Raw genomic sequence first — 21,253 nt, 5'->3', positions numbered from 1 at the left:
TTATTAGGCTGACAAAAGAATCATGATGGAGCACATACTCCAACAGGTTCCATAAAAAAACCCCTTAAGTTATATTAATAAAATGCCTTCTACATTAATGTGTAATTTACAAGCCTCTGTATATTATAAAGATTTACCCACAGAAATGCTAGATAGTTTTTAGCCCCTGGGTTCTGGGTGACAGAATAAACTGAAGAGTGTCAGATTAGCATTAAAACCAGTACATCTTCAGTGTTGGAATGAGAGGCTACAAGTCTATTCCTTTAAATGAGGAAGGGCATTTGGAACAAAGGCTTTAAAAATAAAAAAAATAATTGAAGTTATTACCTAGATTACCATTTCCTACTTGTCCCATACAAACTTTAAATACTAATGGCATATTAATAACCTCCATAAACAAACGTGCCTGATATTAAATGCTTGTTAAATTGTTTTTATAACCGATTTTTCATTTCAGCTGTTAAGATACAAAAAGCAAAGGTTTGTTCCCTACTGTCTTCCTAAGGAAGCCTGATATAGTATATGATTTGCACTAGGTACTTTGGAACCTTCTGGAACATTGTTTATTAGTTTTGGCAAACTACCAATGATTTCTACAGGAATGGAGCCATTTTGCTGTTCAAACCTGGTTAATCTGTAGCTAGACACATTTCTGATAGGGAAAAGTTAATAAAAAACCACCTTGCAGACATGGCCTTAATAGTTTGATTTTTTTTTTCCAAAAATTTTATTGGGAGAACTACAAAACATTTACAGTACAAAGTTTACAGTCTCACACTCAATTTGTAGTGAACTGACTCCCGAAAATATATTACAACTCAAGTTGACTTATCCTTTAGTTACATTCAAAACATACTTCTGTTAAAGTAGTCCAAATAGAGTACATAGTGCTTGATCTGTACCTATGTACAAACAAAACTAAAAGCTACTGCTCATTCATCCACCGTCCAGGAAAGTTTTGGAAAACTCCTGACTTTCTACACAAGGAAAAAATTACAAGTTTTGGAATTTAATTAAACAAGATATGTTCATGTACTGCATAAAGTTTCAGATCCAAAGGTGGCCTCCTTGCTTATATATAAAAAAAAAGTGGTGAAACTTTTCATGTAGTTAAAACCCATCCCTACATTCAAATTATCTCAAGCATTAAGAAAAATACTTATTTGGTTGAGGAAGATTTAAGGCAAGCATGGACCCTTAAGAAGGCACTGTGAGACATAACACTGGGACCCCCAATTATTGCTACATACTTTGAGACTATCACAGTGTGATTGGTGGAGTTAGGCAACAAAAATACTTTTTGGTTAATTTAAACACATTTGAATTAGGTTTGCCACTTTGAAGTCTGATTGCAAAGTAGTTTTGTAGGGGTTTTTTTGTTTTGTTTTTTTACATGGACGGGCTACAACCATTTTACATTCTAAAAAACCCACAGAAATTCCTCATACTACTTCCACAGCATAGAGACCGATTTCTATAAAGAAACCATGCAATCTTTTAAATTTACGTAAACAAGGAAAGAAATTAATGAAATAAATATTACATACAATCTCTTAAATTAAGATTTTTACTCATTTACAATAAAATAACCAAGTGAAGTTACAAAAGGCATATATTACTGTGAAAAGAACACACTCCACATTTCGCCGATTAATAATGGCAATCATAATTTAAACATAATAAAAGAATATATATCTATTGCTTTTCATCATACCCGATAAATACAGTATGAACAAATTACCAATGTATACTTTTCACAAGATAATAAATAAGTTAAATAGTTTCATATTGAGTTGTGTGCAGTGACTCATGCAATCAACTCAAACAGCTAAAAAAAATTAAAAAAAAAAAAATCAGCAGTTATTTTCCAACAATTATAAACTAGACTCAGTTGAGTGCTTCCAAATAAAGCAACAACAAAAAATTGTTCTAAGCCAAACATCCACTAAGTGGTGGCAATGGAACCAACATGAAACTTTGGAATGGAAGTTTTAGCATTTGTTATAATATATATAGATTATATAAAAAAAAACTAGAGGGTTGTTATCAAGGCATATTCTTGGCAGGATGTTGGATTTTTCTTTTAAAAGCTTATAGGTTTAGTACTGGTGTGGGTCTTTATTTGAAATTGGCTTGAAAGACAAACTACTTATTAAATTCTGTCTTTTTTTAATATAAAAATGTGGAGAGGCTTGAAATGCAGAGTTCATGCCCCTCTGGATTGTTTGTTGCTTGCTTTCTGGTGGTGTGGGTTTGTCTTGGTTCCCCCCCTCCCCCTCTAATGCTTAAAAAAAAAAAAACCACACACACAGATGGAATGGCTGCTGCTGCTGGTGCATATTATAACTAGTCTCCAAACAAAAAACAAAAATCCCCTTCTTCCAAGGTCTCTCTATAAAAATAGGTTTGTTCTGTTCATGTCGCCATTTGCCCTTCTGCAAATTTATTTTTTGTTCATCTCTCGATATAAAAAGTTTTTTTTCTCTTCTCGCTTTTTAATTTACTTGCTCAGCAATTAAACCAAACCAAACCCAAGAGGATCATCGAAGGGCTGTGCGAGCTTGGCTAGTTCTCAAGGCTGCGGTCTCTGCTCCCGGGGTTTATCCTCCCCCCTGCCGCGGGGTTCACACCCCTCTTCTCCGCTCCCCACTCTCCGGCCCGGCTCCCCCTAGTCGTCGGAGATGGAGAGGCGGCTGAAGATGGGCAGGCGCCTGCCGGAGTCCAGGCTGGGGGACTCGGAGCCGCTCAGGCTGCCGGAGCTGAGGGAGCCGCTCAGGTAACTCTCCCGGTCGGAGAGCGAGTCCGGGGGGCTGGGCGGCGCGTCGAAGACGGGGGACTCGGAGAGGCGGCGCAGGGGCTGGAAGTTGAAGGGAGGCGAGGCGGGGGGCGGCGGACAGCTCCCCCCCGGCGGCGGCTGCTGCTGCTGGCAGCGGTAGAAGGCGGCGGCAGCTACCGCGGCGGCGGCGGCAGCGGGGCTGGCGGCGAAGCTGGGGCTGTGGATGGCGAGCGGCGCGATGAGGCTGCCCAGCTCCTGGCCCGAGAAGGCGAAGGCGTTGTTGGCGCAGGGCGGGGAGAGCAGCTCGTCGCAGTAGGAGGCGGAGGCGGGCGGCGGAGGGGTGCGGGACCCGCCGGGGCTCTCGAGCAGCGCCGCCTCCAGGCGCCCGCCGGGCTGCTGCCCGCAGCCGTGCTGGTGGTGGGCGGAGAAGCCGGAGAAGCTCAGGCTGTGGTGCAGCTTGGGCCGCTCGCCAGCGCCGCGCTGGGGCCCGAACCCGCCGCCGCCCCCCAGCGGCGGGTCCCGCGGGGCGAAGGCGCGCAGGTCACCGGTGCTGCCGGCGGGGTGCGGCGGCGGCGGGTGGGGGTGGTGGTGCGCGGCGGCGGGCGCGGCCGTTCCCCCTCCGGGCGCGGGGCGGCGCTCGTCCGCGTTGTGGATGAAGTGGCAGCGCGGGCCGTAGGGGCAGAAGCCGATGGTGTGGAAGGTGCGGCACAGCTCGGTCTTGTACTTGGGGTGGCGCGTCAGGCTGCGCAGCTCGTGGAAGCCGTGCGCGAACTGGCACTTCTCGCCGTACTTGCAGGCGCCGCTCTCCTCGAAGGGCCGGCACAGCTCCGTCTTGTAGCGCGTGGAGTTGATGGGCGCCCCGCCGCCCCCCTTCCCCGCCTGCTGCTGCAGCTGCTGCATCAGGTGCTGGCTGCGCTCGCCATTCTCGCTGAACGAGCGGTCCCGGAACTTGTTCTCCTTGTTGAGCAGCGCGGTGGGGCTGCTGCTCCCTCCGCCTCCCCCCCCGCCCGTGCCCGTCTCCTTCAGGCTGCCGAACGAGGAAGAGGAGGACGAGGACGACGAGCTGGAGCCCGAGGAGCCTGGGAACTTGGAGCTGTTGGCCAGAGCCTGCAGGTTGCTGGTCGAGTGCCTTCGCAGAAACCCCGGCGCGAAGCTGGAGCTGGGGGAGGTCACGGGGGTCCCCACCGCCTTCTTGTCCAGCATGCTGCTCAGGTTGGTCAGGGCTTTTTCACTCTGGAAACGAGAGGGGGAAAGGAGGAGAAAGAGAGTTTGCAAAGTGACTCGGCCGGGCAGCAGTTCTGCAAGTTGCCAGCGCCCCCTGAGACTGCACGGGGGTAAAACGCCCCCTCGCAGCACATCTGCAGGGCGAGCGTGGGACATCTTAATGTCTCCCCTGCAGCCTGAGAGCTATGCACTAACCCTTACTTCTCAGCAGTGTCTTTAACAAGGTGACACAGCTCCAGGTAAAGCTTTACCTTCACAGCACAAGCCTAAGGACTTCCATTGCCAGAGTTCGAAGTTTTGGGGGAGATCTAGTACTGACTCCAGCACATTGAAAACTAAAAGCTTTAGAGATCTTAAAGCTCCCCACTGCAACACAACTCGAACTCTTTGATAAACTTCCAGTCAACGAATCTACTTAGAACCCTGTGCCCAGAGAACTGGGGATCAGTTTGGGAGGGATGAAACACCAACCAGGCAAACTGTCACAGTTTAAATGTTAACTTGATCACAGAGTAAGTTACGGGCAAAATGTAGCCCACATGGAAAGCAGCACCCCTCCCCCAACAAGAAAAAGGAGTTAATTTCACTTGTTAAATGGTCACACAAACTTAGAAAGAAAACACTCAAGTGCTCAGATTTGCTAAGAGCCATTTAAAACGTTCAAAGTGCTTGGCAGACAAAATGCAAACTCTTCCCCTACCTTGCACAAGAAGTCGATGTCGTAGAAGGCAGATAAAAGTGTCGTAGACATTTCGAGATCCTGTAGTGATCGGAAATACAGGAAGGACCGAAAGATCCCGCTTTCCTCGGAGGCTTTGGAAAAGCCACGACTAGATAGGAAAGGGCTGATTACTTGAGATCCGAAATGGTCCAATCACTTTCCCAGCAGGGGTGGGTTAGCGGGTGCCCGGCGAAGGCGGTGGCTACTGCTGCAGCGAGCTGACTGCTGGAACTCTGCAAGCCCTGTGCTCGGCACATATATAAACGCCGGACAGTGCAAGGGGCGGGACCCAGCCGGGCCCGCCGGGGTCTCCCAGCAACACCGCCCAGTCGTTCTCACCCAGCCCTGCCCCCTTCTCAGCCGCTCCGCTGCTTCTCATTGGGCGCCGCCAATTTCTTTCAGGGGCCTGGAGTGCAGGGAGGTGCTGTGGGGCTGAGCGGCGGGCGGGGTAGCCGTCGGCTGTACAGCTAGCGTCATGCTCACTCGGGGTTGCAGTGAGCCATTGGCTACGCGATTGTACTATACAGTCTTGTGACTCTGCTATGCATGGGGTTATAGAGTGGAAAGTATATAGAAAGCATTCTACAAGGCTTGCTACACAATGCACTGTGGGTAGCAGGCAGTCCACTATACACAGGGTGCACTGTTGTATACACTTGTATTAGTAAACACTGTACAGTATATACAAGGCTGCTACAGATGAGTGTAGCTTGCTGCAGATTGCACCGTATACATGTGTATTGAAAGCATGGTCCTATACAGGGAGATTCGCTATGGAAATGCAAAAACAACAAGGAGTCTGGTGGCACCTTAAAGACTAACAGATTTATTTGGGCATAAGCCTTCGTGAGTAAAAACCTCACTTCTTCGGACCGAATGCACCGTGCATATAGGTTTGTTACAAATACAAACTGCATAGAAAACACTCAAAAGTAAGACTTGTTACAGAACGTACTACCTAGAAACCACGCTAACATTTAGGAGTTATTGACGCAAAAACACTGCAGACGTATCTAGGAGGCTCTGATCATTCGATATTATTAAACTCCTGATTTTCTTTTAAAATGCCTCGGGAAAATCAGTGTCTCTTTTATTGCAAAAGACACACACGCACCATGTCCCTGACTAGGACTTTTCAACCAGCACATGTCGGAAAGGGTTTCCCTCTCACTTTAATATGCCTGGCGAATAGGCTGGGAAGCTTAAAAAAAGGAAGATGCACCCAAGTACCTCGGAGTGAAACGGGACACCTCTTCCTCCCTCCCCACCGAACATCAACTTTTGCCACGTAATTGATTTGAAACAAACTTTGGGTCCTTGCTTGCTGCGCCCGCGTAACTAGCGGACGGTCGCTAGGGTGTGTTACTTTGCAACACAAAGCGCGGGTGGCTAAAGGGATCGGGTTTGGGGGCGGAGGGGGGAGAGGAGGGAAGAAAGAAAGAACCATTCCCCCTCCCGGCGGGCGGCTCCAGCACAGCAAAGGGCCTCCCCGTCCCGCGCCGCCTGCACCATGCGCCCGCCTCCCGGAGCTTTCCAATAAGGCCTAGTCGATCACAGAGACTTGGCAGCCGGTCAAGGTCTTGTGATGCGATTAGCAAAGCCAATTTCTTCTCCTTTGACTTGGAGCCCCAACGCCCCTCCCTGGGCAGCAGCACCGCAGGGCTAGAACGAGGACACAAGCGTCCGCAGCCCCGGCCGCTCGCTCGGTGCCCTTCCCCGGGCGGAGTGCGCGAGGGAGGGAGGCCGCCGCCCGGGGAAGTGCAGCCGAGCGGCGGCTGCAGAGCGGCCCAGGCTCGAGCGCTGCCTAGCTTGTGCAGGGAGGAAGTAAGCCAGTGCTAGGGGTGAGTGGAAGGGGACGTAACCGTACTGTGCTCCACACCTCGGCCGGGGGAGGGGGGCACACGCACTGCCCGCATGGGTTCCTTGGCTACGCAAAATATACGCGCGCCTCAAGACAAATAAGCAATGAGCCTGGCGTATCTGAGTCTGCACGGCCGGGAGGGGACGAGTTAACCCCGGGGCCCCTTTCTTTGCAGCACCCCTCCCAGCTCACAGCTCTTTCTGTGCAACTGCCCGGCCAAGTTATCCCTTCCCTTGCAGCATTAATGCCCCTCCCTCCTAAAGAGCCCTTGTCGGGACAGTAGCTGGGACGGGGGACAAAGTAGTGGTTAGAAGGAGCGAACGCCCAAAAAGGGAGCTAATCTCCCCACCCCCGGAGAAATAGCAGATGTTTTTAACCACACTGTACACGCCAGGTAACCCCGCTTGTCTCCCCGCCCCCCAGACATTCATAAATCTGGCCTGACTCCGACATCCAGGCTTGTATAAACACGTTCAACAGCACGATTCTGCATTCCCAATACTTGCGTTTGCTAACAGTTGAAACATATACAAGGGGAAAATGGATGCGCGTGTAAAAGTTTCCCTGCATTTTATGGGTTACAAAAGCAGTGGAGACGTTTGATCCTCTTTCGGTTCTTTCTGAGCCGGGATGTCAAGCTCTGAAAATCCGAGGGCAAGTCTGCCCACGTCAGCAGGAAACCTGCACTTTGCAAAGAAATTTACCAAAGGAAAAGCAACTTCAACGGCGTTTTATTGGGACATTTTGCGCCGGGTCTTCACACCAGTTTTTCGCAAAACGGCTCACGCCTCCATTTGGCTTCCTCCTCAGTGTGACTGTGTCCAGCCCCGCGGAGAAATGCACTTCTGGGAGCGACTGCAGCTTAGCAACGTTTTAGCGCAGGAGCACAGTCCCTCCTCCTGCAAAAGGCAGCACAGGGTGCGATATTTCACCCCATTGCTCAATCTGTTAAAAGGTCACATTTGCTAACAGTGTGTTAATAAACTATAAAGGACGAGAAACTCTAACGTAGGCCATTTACGTTTAAAAATAAAAGATACCCGAGGGGGGAAAAAGCACCAAATCACATTCCTTTCTGTACCACAGTCCTTCATGGGACAAATCTCTAACTCACCAAATGCACCTTTTAAACTAATCTACTTGGCAGCGCTTTCTAACTCGCGGCTAAGAAGCTGCGTTGCTAAATTGGAGGTGGACGTGACATGTTGACATTTAGTCCCGCAGTGGTTTTATGGTAATATGTCACCCTCTAGTGCCTCAACCCTGCGAAGGCATCCCAGGTAGAGGAGGCAACAATATTCTATTATTTTCATCGGTATCCAAACAAAACTTAAGTTTTCCTTTAATATTTTCCTGAAGTTCTGTGAAAACATTACAGTTGGGAGTAACTTACTACGTAAGGAGACTCAGTTCCTCAAATGGGGAAAAATTTAAACTGGGATTAACATTATATATTTCCAATAATGTGTATTTTCTCCTTAGCTGCCTCCATTCATTTGGTTTCATGCTAATATGGTTAGTTCAAACTTCCCTCTCCTCCCCCTATTCAAAAACTAAACCGTGTAATAAGATTTGAAAACACCATCTAGGGGGCAGATCCTGCCCCTTAGTTACCAGTCTAAGTAAATACATAGTTTATGAAGATAATCATGCAAGAAGCGGTGTATAATCAGCCTTTGAACGACAAATACTTTGATACATTGACTTAGATCAAATACATCACAGATAAGTACTCTCTACTAGACTGCTAATCCTGTACTGCAGCTGCTGTTTAAGGTTTAAAGGTTTCTGATTTAGTAGTTATACAGTAACCCAAGTCACCAACAATATGTGGTGAAATGTATGCAAGATGATGTAAAATTATTTGCTCTCTATAAACTAAGAGATATTACTCAGTTTAAAGTTACACGTTTAAAAACATTGATAAGGAAGATTAAGATTTAAAGTAATTTTGTTCACTGATTAACCATGTTCTTGAGGCTTTACGAAGTTACTTATGTTCTGTTATAAATCTTGTGGATATACTACTGTGCTGTTAAAAGTTGTCTTACTCATTTTTATACCATTCAAACTACCAAGCCCCACACAAGAAGAGCAGCAATGAAGGATTTTTGAAATCCAGAGGGATTAATTTCTATTTGTATTATAGCATAAAAAGTGAATAGCTACACCAGATGTTAAAAAAAAGTTGGAAAGGTGTGTAAAGTGACAGTTGCTAACTACTAGTGTTGAACAAATGTACTTACGAATAGCAGATAACATTTATGCTATTAATCTAATGAACAGAAAACAGCTTTTTCATAAAATATATTTATGATGACTAATCTGGATTCTGTTTGTATTTATTTACTAGTAAGTAGGATAAAATGAATACCTGTGAACTGTCCTTTCATTGTAAACCAAGTTTTCCTTTGCCTCATTGAAATCTCATGGTTCTTTATTATTGTAAGTTATTTACATGAGAAATGCTGAATCATGAAACTGCAGTTACAGAAAATATTTATGATAAAAAGTCACTGAAATAAAAGATAATATTCTGTTTTGAAAATAAACCACTTAGGCTTTAATTTCAGCTTAGTACTTATGCAGTGGAAAGCAAATATTATGTCAAACTGCTCTCTTCCACTTTTAACTCTTAAATAAAAATGTTTAATTGTGACAATCTAACGCATTTTTTTTAAATATTTTTCAGAGCCTAGTTTAGCAGCCCATTCTAGTTATAACAGTATTATGAAAAATTAACAATGATACAACTAATACTTGCTAGAGAAATTCATTTTACATTAATCGAACTGGGCTTCAGGTTTACGTTGAAGATTAAGCTATATACATTAATGTGAAACCCAAACTGTTTCACTAGTTCTTAGAAAATGTTGTATTATAGTGCCACCTACTGGGATACTAAGAATATAACTTAAAGCATCTGCAGTATTGAGCTTCAGAAAATCTTGTATTGAACTATTAATTACACCTCTACCCTGATATAACACTGTTCTCAGGAGCCAAAAAATCTTACCACGTTATAGGTGAAAGCGCATTATATTGAACTTGCTTTGATCCACCGGAGTGCGCAGCCCCACGCCCCCAGAGCGCTGCTTTACTGGGTTATATCTGAATTCATGTTATATCGGGCCGTGTTATATCGGGGTAGAGGTGTACTTTTCAGTAAGATTTCAAATTAACATTTACTAAAAGACAAGAAAGGGTGAAAGTGCAAATAAAGAATCACTGTTTGCTCATAACCCCATCACTCTTGCAGTGATAATTTAAAAATCAGTCTAAAGCAAGTTATATCTTTGTTTTGGTTACTGCATGCATTCTATACAGGTTTTAGCTCTTGATTAAATAATTCACTGAGTCTTTTAAATTATTTATTTGAACTTATTATTATCTTGGAACCAAATTCAAGAATTCAGGAAGAGAAATCTACAAAGCACACATAAATAAGAGAACTCCAGATCTGTTTTGATGATTTGAGACAACACAATGCTATATTCCAAATCTCCTAAAACAGACATTAATGTCAAAATAAAATTATTCTGATCACCTTCAGAAGGTTGCTATCAGATTTGTAAAGGCCCGATTCTATTATCTTTACTCAGACCTTACTTACAGAGTAAAGCATACTCTAGGTGAGCAAGCATGACCTCATACATTTTATTTTGAACACAGTGGCCTTCATTCTGGAAAGGGCTTCAAACCCAGCCTCTGGTTTGAAGGCAAAAATGTTAGCACTCTGATACCTATTTTCTTTGCAGGAGCAATCAGGCAGCACTTACACATCTATTTGCACCTGCAAAACAAGAGGTCACTTTTAAAAATCAGGCTCCTTTACTTCCCTCTGGTTAAAAACGGAATGAAGTTAAAAACTCTGATTCAGGCTTGGCATAATGAATATATGCAAGGGAAGCCAATATTTTTTTTTAAGAACAGTTTAAAAAAAAATAAAACAGTATCAGGTTAATACTCTGAGTGTGTTAAGAATTGCTACATGCTGACAAAAGAAAAACAAAGTCAAGAATTATGGCATTGGAGTAGAGGAAGAATAACTTGTGGGATAAAACACACCAGATTTGCAGGTGGCCTGCACCTGGATGAATGGAAAATATTAAGGTTAGCTGCTTTGCGTCCTACAGTAGCTGCAATAAACTATGCTGGTCTGAATGAAATTAGTAAATGCATTAAAAAAATATTCTACAGCAATTCTGACAAAGCGTCAATGGACTCATGAAAAATGTGTTTTTAGCATGTACTATTAAAAAAGTTTACTACAGTCATTAAACAAATATATCCTGTCCAAACCTAGAGAGAATTCAACTCTTTGTTCACAATGTAGTAAAATTTATACAACCAGCACAGGACAAACTGCCAGTGTTTCATTTTTCAGGATTTTCTTTGTTCTTGCAAGTATCATCATCAAGTTCAAGCAAGGTTAATATCTTAAGGCAAGCTGATATTCTTTCCTTCTGAATGGCTAATCTTGTGAATTCCACAGTTTTGGAAAATTCTGGAGTTGGAGGTAGCTCTTTAAGAAGCTGTGTAACAAGCTTCGCTTGATCAGATGCTCTTCTTGCCAATCGAAGGAATTCTCCTTGATCTGGCGAATTTAAGCGAGTGGCTGGTATGAGCAAGAACAGATGTTTACTAAGTTGTCTGACGTTAGTCAGCGTCTCTGCCCAAAAATTCACTTCCCCTTTATTAAACAGGTTGTCATCTTCCATCTCAATGAAAAGAAAAACAACAATGATCAGTGGTTTGATGATAAAGGGGAAATAATCCAATATTAAACAACATTAAGGGGAAATAATGCGGATGTAAAATATTACTAAAACAGTTTATTTGCTGTTTTATGTGAGGGTAAGAGAATTCATATACGTATCTTCAATTTATTCAAAGATTTGGAAAGCAAAAAACAAAGTTTCCCAGTGTGCCAATGACATATCTCCAGAAATCAGGCGCTTATGATGTAACTTTTATTTTTGAAATAGTGGAAGTAAAAAACAGCCTAAACATTAAAATGTGCATGTTGGGGAGTGCAGAATTAGCTTGCCTTCCGCTGTGTCACTGTCTTATATTATGCAGAGCCCTCTGTAATCAGTATGGTAATTGGGCATATCATGGAGCTTTTGGAGTAGATTAATTAATAAAGGAAAATTACATCAGTCAACAAAACAGTAGTAGAACATCAAAAAGACATACCTAAACCAAATGCTTAAGAAAAGTTTCATAAGACATTTGAATGGTCATTTTATCATATCAGTTGTCAGCCAGTGTTTCAAAGATGTAGCTGTTGCCACTACTACCAGTTTACTTTATAGTATTATATTCATATTGCTTGGCCTTTCAAAGGCAAGTTAGCTCCTAACATACAATATTAAGTTCTGTAGGCCCAATCCTGCAAAGTCTTGTTTATGCAAATAGTCCTACCTACTGAAGTCAATGTTTCAATGAGTGAGAATGATTCATGTGCGTAAGATTGTGTAGTATTGAGCCCACAGAATATAACAAAATTTGAAAGCTCTGGAAAAACTAGTACAATAGCATGAAGCAAACCAATAGTAGCAGGAGTAATGGGCTTGGACTTCAGATATGCTGAGCATCTAAAACAGCTATTAACGTCAATCAGTTTTATAGATGATCAGCACCTCTGAAAATCAGGCCCTGCATCTTTGAAATGTTGGGTGACAAGTGATATGTTAAAATAACCCAGGAACTTCATTAAACTTTTTTTAAAAAGAATATGGTTTAGTGTTGACATCAATGGGACTACTTATATGAGAATTGCAGGATCAGGCCCAATTTATTTATTTATTTTAAACAGACCGTTGTCACTGTGAATGTTTTACTTTAAAGTTTAAATCTGTTCCATCTCCAGAAATTAAGTAGTTATTAGAATTACCAGAGTTGTAGTCTCCAAATCTTTTTTTAGTTCATCCTCTCCCAGCAGCCACTCCAGTAACACTGGGACACCAGCACTGGTTTGATTCCATTGCTGAAGCAGCTCACACAGTATGCCAAATGCTAAATCCAAGGCCATGGATGCATTTACAACACGAAAGGCAAACTCTGCGGAGAGAAAACAGGAAGACTAATGTAAATTGAGACCAAACATCATTTTACATTAACAGTGGCATATAAGTGAGTTCTCATATGAATACCAAGGCTGAACTTACAAAAGCAAATTTAGAATGCTAATTTACAGTCACAAGTAGTTAGAAATCTATGCTTAGCCAACTGTCGGGGTTGGGCTCTTTTCTTATTTCAAAATAATACATGAAACACCTAAGACAATTACGTTTAAAAATTACTATTGTGCATATAGTAACATTCAGTATTACGGATCTAAGTATACAAACATGTCCCTTGCTTTCAGACAAGGTCATCACATGGTAGACTGTGACTGTATGTTAAGAGTAATACACAAAATGCAGCTATGTTTTAAATTACATCTAATGACACCATGGATCTCAGTACTCACAGCATAGTGGCATGCTTTTCAACCAAACCTCCATAAAATAAATCAAATTACAAATATAGACAAAACAACAAAGGTTAAAATAAACCCATAAAAGCCAGAAAAATTCAGGCCCTGTTTACATAAGAGTTCAAGGCATCTTTCGCCAGAATTGGGTTTAAACACAGGTCTTGCTAGCAGGATGCTAATATAGTTTCCCTGGACAGTGGAGAAATGGATGAACCATCATGCTATAAACTGTACCCATGCGCTCTTATCTACACTGCGTTTCTTCCCTAGATTTCCAGCTGGTGCAAATTATGTTTTAATCACTGTGTTTGTTTGCTCTCGATGACTGTGGTAAAAATGCCAGCAACCTTCTAGAGCACTGTCTACAATAGAGTTCCCATTGTTGCTATCAGCAGTAGAGCTCACTAGTGGTAGCAACAGTGGGAAAATATAGGGGGGAAATCCTAGTGCAGGCAAATTCCCTGACTAGAGCATGATGTAAAACGGATTTTAGCACGGTTCATCTATATTCACCAGAGAAAAGCTATTCATGCAAAGGTCTTATTTTTAAAGTAATGCTATTCTCCTAGACACCTTTTTACCAGGACAAAGGAAGGTGCAATGATGTAATCACAGCTACCCAGAAAGTCAGTCACACTTGGAGGCTGGCACTGACTTCCTCTTTCTGAGGATTCATTTCGTCTGGTGAAGGAAAAGGATTGTTGAGATTAAAAATGAACAAAAATGCAGACAGAAAAAGACTAAAACATTGGAAGCAACTCCCTCTGAGCTGCAGCATGGATCTCTATTGTGTATTTTTAACTTACTTTACGGCTGATTTTCAGATATGCAAATTAAACAACAGATCCACAATGGAGTTTGACATCTGCACTAGGACTAAGCAAACACAAATGCAAAGGAAGGAAAGAAAGCAGTGAGACTGTTGGGCAAAGAAATGTGAGGGTGCAGGCAAGGCTACTGTGGGCATAGAGACCTGACAGGAAATGGGAGGGAGAAGGGGCATGATATTAGACAGGATAGGGCAAGGTACTGAAAGGGGAGACTGGACAGGAGACTGTGAACATAAGAATGGCCATACTGGGTCAGACCAATGGCCCATCTAGCCCAATATCTTGTCTTCCTACAGTGGCTGGTGCCAAATGCTTCAGAGGAGCAAACAGAACAGGGCAATTTATTACGTGATCCATTCTCCTGTCATCCAGTCCCAGCTTCCAGCAGTCAGAGGTTTAGGGACATCCAGAGCATCAGGTTGTGTCCCTGATCATTTTGGCCAATAGAACTGATGGACCAATCTACCATGTACTTATCCAATTCTCTGTGAAGGGAGAGTACAGTGATATGGAAAGGGGATGAAAGAGAACAGAATAGCAACTTCTCCATCTTAAGAGTTTAGAAGAGGCTAAGCGGGAAGATGGGACATGCTGGCCGCTGCTTCCCGCAGCTCCCATTGGCTGGGGAACAGCAAACCGTGGCCACTGGGAGCTGCGGGAGGCTGTGCCTGAGGACGGTCAATGTAAACAAACTGTCTCACAGCCCGCCAGCAGATTACCCTGATGAGGGTGACCAGATGTCCCAATTTTATAGGGACAGTCCTGATATTTGGGGCTTTTTTTATATGGGCTCCTATTACCTCCCACCCCCGTCCCGATTTTTCACACTTGCTATCTGGTCACCCTAACCCTGATGGGCCACGTGCGGCCTGTGGGCCACAGGTTGCCCACCATGGCCTTACACATTGCAGACCACAAAACCTTGTCCATGCACTCCTTTAATAGACCTATAACCTCTGGTTGAGTTACTGAAGTCCTGAAATCATGATTTAAACTAAAGATTTCAAGTTACAGAGATTCCACCATTTACTCTAGTTTAAACTTGCAAGTGAGCTGTTCCCCATGCTGCAGAGGAAAGTGAAACTCCTCCAGGGTCTCTGCCAATCTGACCCAGGGGAAAATTCCTTTCCAACCTCAAATATAGAGGTCAGTTAGACCCTAAGCATTTTGTCAAGACCCAACAGTTTGAAAGAACCTGGGAAAGAATTCTCTGTAGTAATTCAGAGCCCTCCCCATCTAGTGCTCCATCACTGGCTGCTGGGCATATTTGCTACTAGCAGTCGCAGATCAGCTGTATACCATCGTAGGCAGTCTCATCATACCATTCCCTTTATACACTTATCAAGCTCAGTCTTGAAGCCAGTTAGGTTTTTGCCCCACTGATCCCCATGGAAGGCTGTTCCAGAACTTCACTACTCTGATGATTAGAAACTTTTGTCTAATTTCAACCTAAAGTTGTTGATGGCCAATTTATATCAATTTGTTCTTGTGGCAACATTGGCATTTAACTGAAATAACTCTTCTCCCTCCCTGGTATTTACCCCTCCAATGTATTCGGGGAGAGGGATAGCTCAGTGGTTTGAGCACTGGCCTGCTAAACCCAGGGTTCTGAGTTCAATCCTTGAGGGGGTCACTTGGGGATCTGGGGCAAAATCAGTACTTGGTCCTGCTAGTGAAGGCAGGGGGCTGGACTCGATGACCTTTCAGGGTCCCTTCCAGTTCTAGGAGATGGGATATCTCCATTAATTATTATTATTTATAGAGAGTAATCATGTCTCCCCGCAGCCTGTGTTTGGCTAGGCTAAACAAGCCAAGCTCACTGAATATCTTCTCATAAGGTAGGTTTTCCATTCCTCTGATCATCCTAACAGCCCTTCTCTGCACCTGTTCCAGTATGAATTCATCTTTCTTAAAATTGGGAGACCAGAATGGCACACAGTATTCCAGATGAGGTCTCACCAGTGCCTCATATAATGGTACTAACACACTTCCCTATCTTTACTGGATAAACCTCGCCTGATGAACCCTAGGATTGTGTTAGCCTTTTTCACATATCGCTGGCTCATAATCATCCAGTGATCAACCAATACACTGAGGTCTTTCTCCTTCTTTGTTGCTTCCAACTGAAACTCCCCAGCTTGTAGCAAAAATTCTTGTTGTTAGTTCATAAGCACATGACCTTGCACTTTGCACTATTCAATTTCATCCCATTTCTATTACTCCAGTTTTCAAGGTTGTCCAGATCTTCTTGTATGATATTCCGGTCCTCCTCTGTATTGGCAATACCTCCCAACTTTGTGTCATCCGCAAATTTTATTTAGCACACTACCACTTTTTGTGCCAAGGTCAGTAATAAAAATTTGAACAAGATTGGTTCCAAGACCGATCCCTGAGGAACTCCACTAGTAACCTCCCTCCAGCCTGACAGTTCACCTTTCAGTATGATCTGTTGTAATCTCCCCTTTAGCCAGTTCCTTCTCTACCTTTCAATTCTTATATTAATCCCCATCTTCTCCAATTTAACTAATAATTTCCCATGTGGAACTGGTGCCACTCCTGCAGGTCTGCGCCAGCCCATTGGCGATCACCGCCTCGAGCCTGAGGAACACTGCCTGGAGTCCAGGGACGTACGCTGGGTAATCTGACAGGCAATCTGACCCGCATCTGGGGGCTAGTGGTGCTGTTTGGGCGAGTGCTAACAGGGCGCCCCCTGCTGCCAGAAACACTGATAGGGACCATTGAAAGGGTCCCAAGGTTGGTTTACCCCTTGAACGGGGAACCTCAGTGGCCGGCATGGGCGGCATCAGCAGGGACAGAATGTCCTTAGTGGCCTGAAAGGCCTCAAGCGTGGACAGCACCGCCATGTGCCAAGTGCCTCTGCTGCTCCCCAGGGTGGCGGGTGGATCTTTGAGTGGGTCCAACCACTCAACGGGAGTCAGAGCCTGGCCACCATCTGGAGGGGAAGAACTGCTCTTCACAGGCCTTTGCTCTTCTCTGGTCCTCTCCTTCCCTTTATGGGACATAGGCCATCACCCCCTCTTGTCCTTTCTTTACTTTTTAGCCGGTACCAGGGATGGGGATCGGCGCCGGTCTGAAGCCAGTGCTCAGCACTGAGAGTTCTATCTGGTCAGCTCTGAGGCCGGTGCCAGGGCCAACTCCATAAGGAGCACTCGGAGACAGGGCCGTCCCTAGCCATTTTGGTGCCCTATGCAACTGCCCCACGGCCACAGCCCACTCCAATCTGCTCCCCTGGCTCCCAGCCTTGGGAGGCAGAGGGGAACCGCCCCCCAGCACTCACCGGCGGAGCGGAGCAGGCTGGGGCTGGGTCACTCTACTTACTGCGCCCCACCCTGCAGCAGACCTCAGGGGATTGGGGGCGGGGGCTTTGGAGAAGGGGTGGAGTGGGGCAGGAAGAGGCAGGGCAGGTATGGGAAGAGGCAGGGTTGGGGTGAAGCAGGGGTGGGGGCCATTGGGAAGAGGTGGAGCAGAGGCTGGAGCAGCACGCAGCTGCGCAGGGCACCAGGAAATGTGGTGCTCCAAATTTCCTGGTGCCCTACGCAGCTGTGTACTTTGCGTATGGGCAGGGATGGCCCTGCTCAGAGACAAATGTCCCGCTCCTTTTTGGTTTGCAGTCTGGAGCTCTTGCAAATGTGACATCGCTCACGTGGGTTTCCCCTAAGCACTTCAGACAGCTTCTATGGGGATCGCTGACTGGCATGGATTTCTTGCAACAATCACAATGTTTGAAGCCTGGGGACTGGGGCATGCCCCACCCCTATGCTAAGTCCCGTTTGGGTCTAACAAACTAACACTAAATCTACACTAAAGGAACTATAAAACTAACGAATTTCTAACAACTATAAACAGAAAGTTCACAACTTGGCACAGTTGAGAAGAGTAAGCTTGCTGATGCAAGGAGATGTTCCAGCACTGTCACTGGCAGTAAGGAGGAACTGAGGGTGGGGAGAGTCAGCAGCGCCCTTTATACCAGTGCATACGCATGCCACTCCAGAGGGCGCCAGAGCCAGTCCCCTACGGATAATACTGAGGGAAAAACTTCTGGCACTAGTGTATGTGGCAAGCACACACACCTACAATGGAATGGACATAAGCAGGCACTCGAAGAACCAAGGTTGTCCGCTACAGCCAGTTCTTCTGTGAAGTCTTCACTACTCACCAATACCAAATCTAAAATGGCATCACCTTGACAACTATTTGGTGAAGAAATCTGTCAGCTATCACATCCAAGAAAATATGGGTCCTACTATTTTTAGTAGCACTTGTCCTCCAATCTCTGCCTGGGAAGTTAAAGTTTCCCATAATCACACAATTCCCAGTAGTATTTATTTAATTAAAAACAGTAAAGAAGTCTCTATCCATATCCAAATCAGATCCTGGGGGTCAGTAGGATACCCCAAGCACTGATGTTGATCACTTCTTTTTGGGACTGACTATATGTCCCGTTGCATTCATTCAATCAATCCACCCTTTCTTTACTCACTACCCCAAGATAGCATATGTTCTATTACCCTAATTAACTGAACTATTAACATTAATAATTACAGACACTGATGTACAGGAACTAGATTATTGAAGTATTTTTGCTGTTATTTTATCCATCACTCATCTGTATAATTTCTCATATTGAGATCATAGGTATACATAGCAACTTGAAAATCTGGCATTGAGTAGATCAATGACTAAATATGTGTAAAATGCTTTGAAGATGAATAGTACTACATAAGTGCAAAGTAAAAGGACAATAATTGATGTTCTATGCATGCATAAAGAGGAAGAATACAACTCTCTTTATAGGTAACTTTAAAAGAATTTACATAGTTTTCACTGAAGTATTTAAGGTTTATAGGTAATAGACAAACATCACTGACTTCAATTAGCCTTATACTATATATTACTTAAAATGGTGTTCATAATTCAGAGTAATGTGAATGTACAGTCCTAATGAAAGTGATTCAATGACCCAGTATTATAAGCCTCTCACATTGTAAACAATGTTGTTCAGAACCAGTTGTCTGCATCATTTAGATATTTTATACTTATATAGTCATTCAACTTACTACTACTGATGAAAAATAAAATAGCAGGAACTGAATCTGAAGAGTCAGACTGCAAGAGGCTACTAACGAACATAACAAACAATATAAGCATTCCATAAAGGGCAGGATCTATGGGCTCATTCACTGTAGAAGTGTTGAAATGATCACTTATCAGTTCTCAAAACTCTAGGACATGTATAAGTTACAACATGCAAAAATGTCAGTCATAAACAAGATTATTATCTTGTTAAATAAAGCCACTTCAGTGGTTGAAATACACAGAATGCTCTGTGCTTTAAACTAGTAGTTACAAGATAAAGCATAAGAATTAATAATACCGCTTGAAATGAAAAATAGAAGATAAAAATAAGGTATTCGATGTTTTTCTATGTTCAGGAAGTAAATTTTCATAAAGGGGGAGGGATAAGTACTATAGTGGTTTGAGTTTTCTTTGTTAATCCACCCAAGGAAGAATTAGACCTCCCACATACACATTCATATATCACAAGTCCTTTGATCACACCAGATGTGAACATTTCTCCTGGTAGCCTATTATGTGTCCTCAAAATATACTCTTTTTAAACTTTTGTATTATACTAAGAATTGGGGGGGGGGGGAACCATTGAGTACAGCAGAATAAAGTATACATACAAAGAATGATAAAATACAAGCAAAATAAAAAAGGCAGGACACAGACTATGAGAACCAAGATTAAAAACTAGAGTTACGTGTCTATAAACTGTTTCCTAATTGGTTTTACATGAGTAACTGTCAAACAATAATTTAGCTTTAGTTTGTAGAATAGTGCAAGTTATAGAAGAAAATTTGTCATTCAATGCAAATATAAATAGAACTAATTGGTTTAATATTTAGAGCTCAGTATAAAAATCCTGTTGGGGCTCACAAACAACAACATTGTGCTATCCAAGAGCAACAACAGGTTTTAGGAGAATGAAATTAAAGGAGGATTTTTAGGTAGATGGGATACAATAAATCAAGCTGAAATTTAGCCAATTTTACTTTTTGTAAGAAATGCCATGGGATCTAGATAGGTAAATAATTACATGGTTATTATGCCATCCTAGTAACTCAGTGTCTCACAAATACCCTGTAAGGTAGGGTAATATTATCATCCTCATTTTACTGAAGCGAGAGATTGAATTAATGAAGTTCACATAGTGAAACGATGGCAAATCTGGGGATTGAATCCAGATATACTGAGTCTCACTTCAGTACCTTAAACACAACATGATACATGCCTCTCTTTTTAATGTATGACAGGTCAGGTTTTCAGTTTAACATCTCATCCCAAAAATGGCAGCTTCAGCAGCACAATGTCCCTAGTACCACACTGGTGCATTGATTCAGTATTCACACAAAGGAAATCACCAACTCCTGACTCACTAGTAACACTGTTTGCAGCATCCCAAGTTTTCTTTGTAGCTCTTCTCTATATACTGAACAGGGCTAACCCTATTCTCATCATATAACATGAAATCACAACCCAGTGTCGTATTGCTGCAGACAGACATTTATCTAATATTTTGTGTGTGTACACATCACAAAATAGGCAACGTCTTTAAGGGAAAGAAATTCCATTGACCTAGTGGGCTAGGGAAGAGAGTCTGGAAAGCTGGAGCACAATTCTACAGCCATGCAATATATAGAGAGAACCTGCTTACATGAAGCCCTTTGATGGCTTTTCCAGATGTGGATATAGGAAGAGAGATGGCAAATATATGCATTGGTAAAATGGGAGAAGAAAAACACCCAAATTATAGAACAAGCAGCAGGTAAAAACCCAAGAAGGTCCATAGCCCTGACTTATTCTCCAGAGTCACTGCTTCAGCCTGACAGTCCTTTTGAACATAGCAAAGGTTAAAAACAGAAGACAGACGAGAGAGAGAGAGAGAGAGAGAGAAAATTACTAACTTTTGTCTTAGCACCCCCAGAATGTTGGCCTGGAATTGTTGTTTGAAAATGTGCTAAGTTTACTGTACTCTGTCATTTCAAATTCATTTATAAATTAGGAAGTTTCCTTTTTAAAAAAAGACCATTTATGTAAAATCTATTCTGTAAGCAGATTCCTTTTATAATGTTTTATACAATCAAAGGAGATTAGATCATTTTAGTCCTCTAGAGAATTATCTTTCCCCATATTACATGCAACTAAATCATCTGGTTTCCATTCCATTGCCTGAATCTCTGGTTTGTAGCTGTACTTGTTCATAACAACTTTTTAAGAGAGGCCTTTCCTTGACATCAAGTTTAAAAAAAAGTCGAAGTATAACAGTATTTCA

General features: G+C 43.2%; 2 protein-coding genes across 7 annotated transcripts in view; both read right to left on the bottom strand.

The window, feature by feature from the left end:
* Positions 1–696: 696 nt before the first annotated feature.
* Positions 697–5,453, bottom strand: ZFP36L2 (ZFP36 ring finger protein like 2). Its single transcript, XM_034764461.1, has 2 exons — positions 4,701–5,453; positions 697–4,009 (listed from the first exon to the last, which is right to left on the bottom strand). Exons 1-2 carry the CDS (start codon positions 4,749–4,751, stop codon positions 2,669–2,671), a joined length of 1,392 nt encoding a protein of 463 aa, XP_034620352.1. The 5' UTR covers positions 4,752–5,453; the 3' UTR covers positions 697–2,668.
* A 4,486-nt stretch (positions 5,454–9,939) lies between these two features.
* THADA (THADA armadillo repeat containing) overlaps positions 9,940–21,253 on the bottom strand; it is a 324,280-nt gene continuing 312,966 nt past the window's right edge. For all 6 annotated transcript variants that reach the window (XM_034764451.1, XM_034764450.1, XM_034764454.1 and 3 more), the window contains 2 exons: positions 12,482–12,648; positions 9,940–11,303 (listed from right to left, as the gene is read on the bottom strand). In XM_034764451.1, coding sequence (XP_034620342.1) covers positions 10,959–11,303; positions 12,482–12,648 — 512 coding nt within the window. In that variant the 3' untranslated portion in view covers positions 9,940–10,958. The remainder of the gene's footprint in view (positions 11,304–12,481; positions 12,649–21,253) is intronic.

This window comes from Trachemys scripta, chromosome 3 (assembly GCF_013100865.1).
Source record: "Trachemys scripta elegans isolate TJP31775 chromosome 3, CAS_Tse_1.0, whole genome shotgun sequence".
Lineage (NCBI taxonomy): Eukaryota > Metazoa > Chordata > Testudines > Emydidae > Trachemys > Trachemys scripta.
The sequence above is the reverse complement of the archived record's forward strand: the minus strand, read 5'-3'. Positions and strand labels throughout refer to the sequence as shown.